The sequence below is a fragment of the Ochotona princeps genome, chromosome 23 (assembly GCF_030435755.1).
Source record: "Ochotona princeps isolate mOchPri1 chromosome 23, mOchPri1.hap1, whole genome shotgun sequence".
Classification (NCBI taxonomy): Eukaryota; Metazoa; Chordata; class Mammalia; order Lagomorpha; family Ochotonidae; genus Ochotona; species Ochotona princeps.
This window is the reverse complement of record NC_080854.1, coordinates 12,112,744-12,123,386: the sequence shown is the minus strand read 5'-3', so window position 1 is coordinate 12,123,386 and position 10,643 is coordinate 12,112,744. Positions and strand designations below refer to the sequence as shown.

Sequence of the window (10,643 nt, the reverse complement as noted above, 5' to 3'; positions counted from 1 at the left end):
AGTCCTGAGGGGAGAGGCGTCTTGCTACTGAGCTAAGGAACTAGGTAACTCGTGGGAGGTTGGCTGCACGGCGTCTGTCACATGAACTAGAACAAGAGGGCCGTGCTGTGGGGAGGGCAGGTGCAACTGCAGTGCTAGGGGCTCCAAGGCAAGGACCACATGGCCCCACGCCACGGAGTGCAAGAGCTTCAGGAAACCTAAGGCAAAGGTGTGTTAGGAAAAGCCCGTGTGTGGATGTCCACTGCACCGAAACTGGTGTCCTTCCATTGTGCAGTGTGCTCGCGCCCCAAGGGGTGATGGTCGCTGGCCACGGGGACTCAACATTCCCTGCACCTTGTAGGTGAGATCACCTTGTGAAGACACGCCAACGTGAAAGATGATGACAACTCCTCCAGGTGGACTTGCCAACGGAGCATCCAGGGCCTCCGAGCGCAGGGCATGGGACTCCAGCACCCGGCCAGAGTGAGGGTGGCAGCATGCAGGCCGTGTCACGCCACAAGGTGGTGCACCTCTGGCCGCGGTCCCCAGGCCCTTCAACCCAAAAGAGGCTGCACTAGGAGGCCGAGACGTGGTGACCAACTCACCGAGTGACTGGCTGAACAGGTAAGCGTTTCCTGTCGTTCAGGCCAAGCCTGTACAGATTTCCTTCTGGGTCTTATTCCACTGCAGTAGCTAAGCATCTCAGAAGCCAGGGGACACACCGAGACCCGCATGTCCCAATAGCAGCCACTTCAAGATGTGTGACAGTTTGTCAGATAGTGGTGACCACACACAGAAAAAAACTGAACAAAATCTTTATTAAACGGATTAGACCTGACATATAGTAGAGCATTTATGGTAACAGTTTTGTCAACGTAACAGTTAATAGCGTGGTTACAATCAGCACGTGCCAAAGAACAAAGTGCATTGGACAAGCCTTCCACATGGAGTCACATGAGGTCGGCAAAGCAGCGCGGGGACAGCGGGGCGGGTGAGGACAGACGACACGTATAATGCTTTGTAACTGTATTGTCAAGCTAGCAAATTGCACATTTTTAGAATATTCAAAATACATGTTACAATAAGACTAAACAATTTCCAAATATCACCTAAAATATCCCTCTGACACATCACCTGGAACTCTTGTACCAGCATCTGAAACTGGTAGTTACTGTTCGAATGTGGAGCCTTCATCCCCGCTGTCCTTACCTGCTTTCTCTGACCCATGACCTGTACTGCATACCTAGCTGGTGAAATGAACTACCACGTGGGAGGGAAATGCTGACGGCAAACATCCTGCAATTTAGGACCAGACGAATGTTAGGCACACACCGTGAGCCACACCCTTTTATTTCTGAATATGACATTGACCAGAGCATCATGCTAATGTATGCAGTAATGGCATTTATGATGAAAAATAACTCCTAAAATATAACCACATCTGGCTTTGGACAGTTTTATTTGGATTTGCATATTATTCTTATTTATAACCTGGAAACAGGAACTGCAAGCAAGGCTAATCCTAAGAAATGTGTTAATTGGCATCTTTACTGAAACCTAGCACAATGCCCAGTTTTAGGTTAACGCTAAATACCTTGGCCTCTTACAACTCCGTATTCTCTCAATTTACCAAAAAGTACAGTTTTTAGTTCTACCGGGGCACTGTACTCTAACCTGCACCTACAGTGTGATTGTTCCAACAATTGCTTTGAACTTTACAGTCGCTGATCACAGTGACACAGCAGGTGCACAGTACGGAGACTTGCTCTTCCTGCCAAAGGAACAGGATCGGGCCAGGAGAATGACGTGGTACTGGGCAATATATGCCAAAACACATTTTTGGGAATTGTAAATATTATACATCCGTTTTCGCCAGTTTTAACTAGCTAAATGAGTAGAAAAGATCTTTAAAATTCTTGTTTGATTTCTAACTCTAAAAATTACTTTAGGTATTGTACTTTAAATGAGTTTTAATAAATACATTTTTATAAGTGTACTTGAACTTTGCAGTAACAGCTCCGGTCACTGGCTGGTTTCATGGCCGCATCAAGGGGCAAGGTTAGTGAGCTAGGTAGCAGGGGGACTAGAATGTGCGTTTTTCTTACTCGCATGTCGGGTCTGATCCTAACGCGATTGAACTGCAGATCTTCACGACCAGGAAGCCTGACAATCTACACAGTTTCCTTGGGAGACGCGGGGAACTGACAGGTTAACAGGTACTGAGTGCTTTTTTGTTTTCAATCCTGAAGGGGACAACTGCAATAGAAACAGTGAATAGTTTCCACACAGAGGCCATTTCTTGAAGCATTTAAAAATCACTTTAAACATTTTTAGGCAATAAAAATTTAAAGAATTCCCTTTTTGCTACAAATGTTTTTCTATATCTAAAATACAATGCACATGCGTTAAAACAGATTATTCCAAGACATGCTCTAGGAAAATAATTCTGTATTTGAAACAAATTTGACTGCTTTTCTCTTTTGGGCATAAATGCACATTATATATCAGTGCTCAAAAGTACATTCATTTCCTGAATGGATTTCTGCACAGTACTTACAGCCACTTCTACGTCTAAAGTGCTCTGTGGCGGGGGCATTCTTATGGAAGCAACTCTACAGGTTTCAACATGCAAATCTGCTTTCTTTCCCTTAGACCATGCGTTCACACTTTAAATGTGTGAGCTTCAGGCTACAACCATCTTCCCAACACTGCTGCTCATTATAAGGAAGGCTACAGGTAAGCCTGACTTTTTTTTTTTTTTCATTTTTTAAAAAATAAGTAATAAGAACAAACTTCCTCGGCGCCACACTTGGCGAGGCCAGTCTTTGAAGGACTTAGAACAGTGCGGTCGCCTTGACTCCGCAGCCTCTAGGCCTACTGTTATCTGAAGTAGGAACCAGTGGACACGTCATTCTGAGTACAGCTGAAGGGGGTCGTGCAGGGGAAAGAACTTGGCAAAGCAGGAGCCAAAATGTAAAATACAAAGGATAAAAACATACCTGGAAGCCAAGTATGAACATTCTTAGCATAAAGAACTGTATGTTTATCAGTTTCCCTTTAGTCTTAAATAACCCCTACTACCTTAAGTCTGTTTTTCTGCTGTATTTAAGTTTCAAAACCACACCTCTTTCCTCTGAACTCACTTTGCTAGCAGCAAGTGACACAATGGTGGATGGCAGCTTCTTCCTCAGCTCCTCCCTGTCACGTGTGGTGGTTAGATGTAGAAATGGGTGGGTGGCCTTAGCGCTAGGCTTGCGGTGCCCGGATGACCTCTTCCCTGGAGAACTGCCTGCAAGAGGCTGAAAACACCCTCACGTCCCAGAGTGGGGCCCGTGCACCCCCAGAACTGGCCGATGTGTGCACACTCAGCAAGGCTCCCACGTTCAGTTCTCTTCTGCCTGGTAAGTACTGCCAAAGATCCTGTACCTTAGTTCCTTCAAATACGTGCTAGGAAATAGATGCAAACGTTGGTACACTCAGAACATAAAAGTATATTCAATTAGAACAGTTTAAGCCGAGACACTGTATGAAGTACTTTATCAAATTCTCTGAAGTCTGAAGGATCAATGATGTTCATGTATGCAGAGAAAAAGGCCAATAACTTTAAACATTCATTCCTAACTGTGAAATGAACCTTTACAAAGGTTCTCAATAATGCAAAAAACGATTTTTATTCTGTAATAGAAAATAGATTAAATATTTAACTATTTATAATCTTCGATGTTAAGGCTCTGGAATTTTTCCTCTTAACAATGGGCAGCATCATTCCCACTGAAAGGACGACTTTTCTAGGAGCACCAACGAGCGCCCGGGCCCTGGTGCTCGACTCCCCGGGCCTCTGCTGAAGCCGGCGCCCAGGCCGTGCTGCTCGGGTTTCTGCATCAGCCGTGTATGTGCCACTTTATTCCATAACCACTCTCACAAAGCCAGTACAGTTGATTGCTGCTTACCATTCAAATACTCTTCATGTAGCAAAAGAAACTGACTTTATAAATTTCAGACGGGCTCTCTTTCTTCAGTGCAACCATCCTGAAACAGTACAGAATCAGTCAGCTACGTGGAAGATGAAGTCAGTTTATGTAGTGCTTGAAGTTGAATCCCAGATGTTCTGGAATGGAAATAGCCCAAGGTAAGACTCGTCTTCAAGGGCAAACGGTCTGCAGGGAGTGAAGAGGATTTCTTATCTGAAATCACAGCTTAGTTTTGCTTGGCAGGTGCTGCTGCCGCCGCCGTCGCAGGGAGGCTCACTGAGGCACGTAGCCGCCTTGCGGAACAGTCTGTGGTAAGTAGCTTTTAGGCATTCCTTCATCAATCACGGCTGCCACCCCAATTGTTTCCAATGTTTCCCCTTGTCCCTCAGTCCCCAGACCAAACACATCTGCTGAGACTTCCTGAAACATTTTCATCTGGCCTCCAGTGGAGGACTGTGAGATATCTGAGAACTGCTGCTGTTGAAGTCTAATGAAGGCTTCTTCAGCCATCTCTGAAACAGGCTTTGACCTCTCAAACTGTAGAATCTCTGGACTGGCTTCCTGCTGGCTGCAGTGCTGTTTGAAATACTGCTGCCTGGGCAAAACGGCATCACTACCTTCCATGTTATCTATTAGCTGCAGGTCCTCTGGCCGCTCCTCGGAATCCAGCAGGGGCTGCGTGGACTCGGACCTGGAGAAGACCTGGACTGCCGGGACCTGGTGCCGGTAGCCGCTGTGCACCACCGTGGAGTACTGCACGGTGCTGGAGGTGTTCTGCGCAGACTCGTTGTCATCACTGCTGGAAATGCTGGGCCTGGACGATGACATGCACGAGGACCCCCCGATGCCACTGCTGTGGCCCTCGGTGCTCAGCTTCTCCTTCTTGCACAGGTCCAATGACTTGAGGTCCTCTGGAAAAGGCTTTTTGTCATTTGGTTCTATTTCCACGACACTTACATCAGTGAAATTGCCATCCGCATACATCTGATCTTTTGGACTGAAATTGTGCTAAGGAAAGGAGAATACAGATTGTCACCTTGGAAACAGATACATGAGGCATTTCTGAACGTTCAACTTCCCACGGCGCCCACAGCCTGCACTGAGCGACATGGCATGGGGTTACCGAATCACTGCTTGCCTTTCAAACACTCATGAGTCTGAGCTGTTCTGGATCAGGCTGTATTTTCTCAGAACTTTAAAGGCAGTATTTCTGGTTTCATAGCTTATAAACTACATAATCTGACAACACCAGGCAGCCTTAGGGAAACCATGTAGAAAAAAAAAATAACTGAAAGTTTTGTGGAATATAATTAAATATTGGAGGATAAATACAAATGATTTCCCCTTTGGGGTAAAGAGTTTAGCATGATAAACTTGGTCATAAGCATCTGTTAATAGTTACAAAGCAGTTTTAGTATTCCAAGTTTAATCACACAGTCATGTTTGCCAAGTACAACTGAGAATGTCAGAACAAGTGTGCAGGTCTATTGACATTTGAGTCAGCCTCTCAATCTGCTGGAAAAACTAACTATCCTAACATTTAAAAGCATCTTACCCTTGGAGGTGTGGGAGGTGACCACTGGGCAATGTGACTCTTAGAAGGATCTGGAACATTAGGCCAGATGTGTTTTTTAATTCTGAAGAGAAAAAAAAAATTGCATGTAAAGCCAGATGTAAAATAGTTCCTATTTCTAAGCATATTCACTGATGCGTTTTAAGAACATATTAGTTATATGAATAAAAACATCTGATCCCAATTTTTTTCCTTACAAGCAATACAAAAAAACTGTTCAAAGATGTTAGTATTGTTAGATGTTTTTAAAGAAACTGTTAAGGCAAAGGCTAATGATCAATATTCAATGTAATTAAATTAAAAAAAAAAAAACACACATGGAAACTTGATCCAGAGCACAATGCTATGGTACATTCTTCCCAACAGCAAAAAAACCAAAAATGTTCATAATGATACCAAGAATGCTTCAAATACCCAATTCATTCAAGCAGTCGATTTCATTAAAATCCTACTTAATTGTATTTTTCTGAAGTGTACAGGAAATTGAGCACTCAGAACAGTTAGCAGACGGGGATCCAGCCGCCCTGCAAGCAGCACCTGTTGCAAAAAGTAGTGAGGCTGACCAAACAACCCATGGCCAAAGTCCTCAAAAGGTAAACTTTTTTTCTGAATATTTATCTTTATTGCAAAGCCAGATATACAGAGAGGAGGAGAGACAGAGAGGAAGATCTTCCGTCCGATGGTTCACTCCCCAAGTAACCGCAATAGCTGGAGCTGAACCAATCTGAAGCCAGGGGCCTGGAGTTTCTTCCAGGTCTCCCACACAGGCGCAGGGTCCCAAGGCTTTGGGCCATCCTTGACTGCTTTCCCAGGCCACAAGCAGGGAGCTGGATGGGAAGTGGAGCTGCTGGGATTAGAACCGGTGCCCATATGGGATCCCAGGCGTGCAAGGCTAGGACCTTAACCACTACACTACTGCGCCGATCCCAAGGTAAACTTTCATTAAAGCAAATTCTAATGCACTTTCAGAAGAGACCATGCAAAACGCATTCCTACACATTTCAAGAGGTCAGAAATAATCTGATTTCATAGCCAAAGTCACAGGGAAAAAAATACCATCTTCCAAGCACATGTAAAATGCAAATATTAAACTGAATCCAACAAAAATCTAGCAAATGTAAGTTTATGAAAATCAAATTCATAGAAGAAATGAAAAACTATGATTTCAGTAATTCAGAAAAAGCTTTTGACAAAATTAACCCCTGCATTCCTAATAAACTTGAAAAAGAAACAAATGTCCCTGACTTAGAGCTAACATCACACACAGTGATGACAGACTGAATGCTTTCTTTCCTGAACGTGGGAGCAGTGTCCACTCCGACCATTTCCAGTCAATGCTCTACTGCAAGCTGGCCAGTCCATCACTTTAGGCAGCAGGAGCATGAAGACAGCCTGCAGTAACCCTAACTGCTGGTAAACTCCGTGACTGTACGGAGAACACTGGTACAGAGTCCTAAAAGGCACTAGCAATGAATTAATTATGAATATTTTAGCATTAACAATGTATTTTTTAAAATTGCATTTCTACATCTTCATTAAAATTTTAAATATTCCACTTAAGATAAAAAATAGGAATAAATTAGAGCAGATTTTTTTAAAAAGGAAATCGACAAGTTGATGTTAAAATTTATATAAAAAGGCAAAGAAGCCAAAACAATTTTGAAAACACAATGGAAGCAATTCTACCTATTTTCAATACTTACAATGCGCTATTTCAAAAAAGTTATTGACAAGTAGTATTAAACATTCAGGGTGGGCATCTGACCTAGAGGTCAGCTGGCCACCTAGGCTTTCCCCACCCCACATGCAGCGTGGGGTTCAACTCCTGGGTCCCCCAGCTCGCGTCCTCCCACTGCTGTGGGAGTCTGAACTCTGCTACACCACGGGGTGGGAACCCCAGCAGAGAGAAGAACTCTTTCTCTGACTCTCAAACTTCTGAGAAGCTTCTCTTGGGAGTAACACAATTTTGCAATCCATGCTTTTTTTTGCCTAATACACATTTTCCATGAACTCTCTGCTGACCCCTACTACTAATTAAGACAGTGCACTGGCTTTAAAATAGGACCTCACTGAAGCAGAGCAAGTCCTGAAGCAGCTACAGACTAACAGGAATTTGGTTTCTGGAAAAGTATCAAGAAATCCAATGGGGAAAAAAAAACTTGTCAAAATGCATGACACCAGAACTGGACATCCACTGGGAAGGAACGCTGACCGACCTCACACCATACAACAATTCACTGGGAATGATCCGAGGGTAAGAGCTGAAACAATCTCCAGAAGAAACCAGGAGGAGAGATTTGACACTGAGCTAGGCAGATGTTTTCAGATAAACACAAAACTTGGAACTGCAGTGCAGAAAAACTGGTAAGTGGATGGACTTCAAGATAAGAGACAAGAATAGTTCCAACACTAGCAATAAAAAAACTAAAACTATTCTTTCACTGGAAAGAATCACTAAAGTGAAGAATAGTACGAAGTGCTGATAATGAGATGGGACATTTGCTGGTGGGAACACAATATGGCTTTTGAAAAACTGGCAGATTTTCACGAAGCTGAACAATCATATGACCAAGCACACCAAGTCCTACTTATTCAAGACAAATGAAAATATGTCTAAAGTATTATAATGTTCTGAACTTCTACATATAAGCCACACATGGGAAACAAGGCTGCATTAAAAAAACACACACACACACAATAGATTATCTAAACTACAGAATACAGCAGTAAAGAGGACAAAGTTATGGGAGGTGAAAGACTTTACCCCTAAACAAGTTCAACCACATTTACAGAACGCAGATCCACCGAGTGCCTGAAGATGGGGGTTATGGGAGAAGACTACAAACAAAACAAGAAAACTATGAGTTACACAAATTCCCATATTTGAGTGCGGTAATACCTACACATACCTGTTTAAGTCAGAAAAATTTATCACATGATAAAATGAATTTTATTGTATAAGAGTTACAGCTCACTGAAGCAGGGAAAAATTCAAGAACAGAAATGCGGGTACTTACAGGTCTCTCTTGTTGAAGCAGAACAGCACGCCCAGCAGGGTTGTCAACAGGAATGCCAAGCAAACAGGCACAACTATGGCTTCAATTTCCCCTTGAGCTTCAAGGGAAAAAAAAGCATAGAGGGAAATATATTAAGAAAAATGTAACTTTTCAACCAGATTACTGTGGAAAAGATGAACTATCATACTACTTTCTCCCCCTCTCCTTGTAAATCACATCTTGGCTCTTTATGCCTTACACAGTAACCTGGCCACCCAGAGTAAAATATACATTAACTGGTGGATTAAGATAATTAGTTTGGCATATTAGGTAATCCACCTGGTAAACTACAGATTTCAAAGCTCACCACTTTATTATTTACGATTGGTTCTCAGCAAAAATTTTAGCAAAAGCTAATCTTTGTATCTATTCTAAGATTCGAAGAAATTATACCTAAACAAATACAAATGTTGGGTAAAACTGGGAAAGCTGTAAGACCATCTTAAATACAAATTTACCTTCAACAAGAAACAAATTTGCAGACACAAATGTTTAATGGCTTTTCCCATTTTCCCAAAGCTGATCTGATAGAAGGCTGAGACCTTTAGGAAATGATCAACAGGTTCAAGCATTGGCACAGTAGGTATGAACAAGTAGACAAGTAAGACACAACTCTCCATCTGCATGTAAAGAGGCCTAAGCGATCAAATGCATCACTAGTTGGGACAACTTGAGAGAGATTTTCAAATGACTGACTTTATGATTTTTTTTGGTTAACTCTTCCTACTCCCTTTACCGTTTGCAGTGAAAATTATCAGAGGCATTTACAATTCACTGACTTTTGTTTTTCTACCACTTCTGTGAGTGAGGATACATCCTACGGAGCCCAGCAGAAGAAGTCAGGTGAAGGGTGAGCGCCATCCCGCGGCCGGTGCAGCTGCACCTGGGATGCCTACGTTCCCCATCGCAGCGCTGGGAGCAAGGCGAGCAAGGCGCAGGCTACTCTGCTTCACATCGAGCCTCCTGACAAGGCTCAAGGACTCGAGCCCTGCCTGCCCCACGAGACCAGCTGGAGTTCCTGGCTGTTGCTGGCATGTGGAAAGTAAACCAGTAAGCACAAGATTTTTGTCTCTCCCTCTCTGTCAAATAAACAAGTCTTACAAACATAAAAGCAGGAAATTAAAATGACAAGTAATTCTGAAAAGCCTATTATGTAGTAATACCAATAAGTATGATAAATTTGGAAGGAAAAAGTCTATTTAGAAAAGACTAGAAGGATAAACAATTGTTACATTATTTTTGAGTGATGGATTAGGACTGGTTTTTCTTCTTTGGAATTTTATGTATAATACAATTCCCTATAGTAAGTTTTCTGTAACAAAAAAATTTCAAGGATGATGGTACAGTTCATTTGTTGTCTAGTAACCTGGTCCTTATCCCAGAAACTCGTCCAACAGCGAAATTCAGGGTATTTGGCCTATGTTATGTAGTCACTCGCCCATTCATTCTCTCACTCAGCATTTACTCAACAAACAAGGAATATGGATGCTATTCATCGATCACTATGACGACAACTGGGAGTGTGGACTACAACTACAATAAAGTAATTTCTATAATCACTCAATGTGAGAACAAGAAGAGAGTACAGCATTAAGACTGCTGAGAGAATCCAGGAGGACCAAACCAAGAGTAGGGCCCAAACTACTGCAATACACTGGGCAAAGAGAAGATGGTGAGAAGCGTGCAGCCCAAGCAGGAAATGATTCTGAAGGAGTAGGCACAGCAGTACTGAGGAGGAAGAGGCCTACATGAGGGAAAAAGATCCAAAAAATGTGTTGCAGTCATTTCTAAATTCATGGCTTCAGCAAAGGGTGAGAGGGCTACAGAACACATCAAAGGAAGAGATAGGTACTTGAGAAGGAAAAAAGGATGCTGAAGCCATGGACAAGGAAGTTTGCATACACAGACAGGAAAGCAAGGCCAGGAGCAGAACTCTGAGCATACAAACTATTTAACAGTAAAGCAGAAAAGGGCACAGGAGGGAGAACTTCAGGAGGCTAGGAGCTGAACACAAGGCTGAGCCAAGGGAAGGGGCAACGTCTGGGATGGAGTGGCCAGCAGGGT

The 10,643-nt window shown here is 43.0% G+C and overlaps 1 protein-coding gene across 3 annotated transcripts in view; it reads right to left on the bottom strand.

The window, feature by feature from the left end:
• Window positions 1-3,788: 3,788 nt before the first annotated feature.
• The window catches only part of IL6ST (interleukin 6 cytokine family signal transducer), a 44,072-nt gene continuing 37,217 nt past the window's right edge, over window positions 3,789-10,643 (bottom strand). For 2 of the 3 annotated variants that reach the window (XM_058679977.1, XM_004583706.3), the window contains 3 exons: window positions 8,541-8,637; window positions 5,506-5,587; window positions 3,791-4,958 (listed from right to left, as the gene is read on the bottom strand). In XM_058679977.1, the coding sequence (XP_058535960.1) occupies window positions 4,224-4,958; window positions 5,506-5,587; window positions 8,541-8,637 (914 nt within the window). In that variant the 3' untranslated portion in view covers window positions 3,791-4,223. Of the gene's footprint in view, window positions 4,959-5,505; window positions 5,588-8,540; window positions 8,638-10,643 lie in introns of all 3 variants that reach the window. The other variant, XM_058679978.1, reaches the window with a different exon arrangement.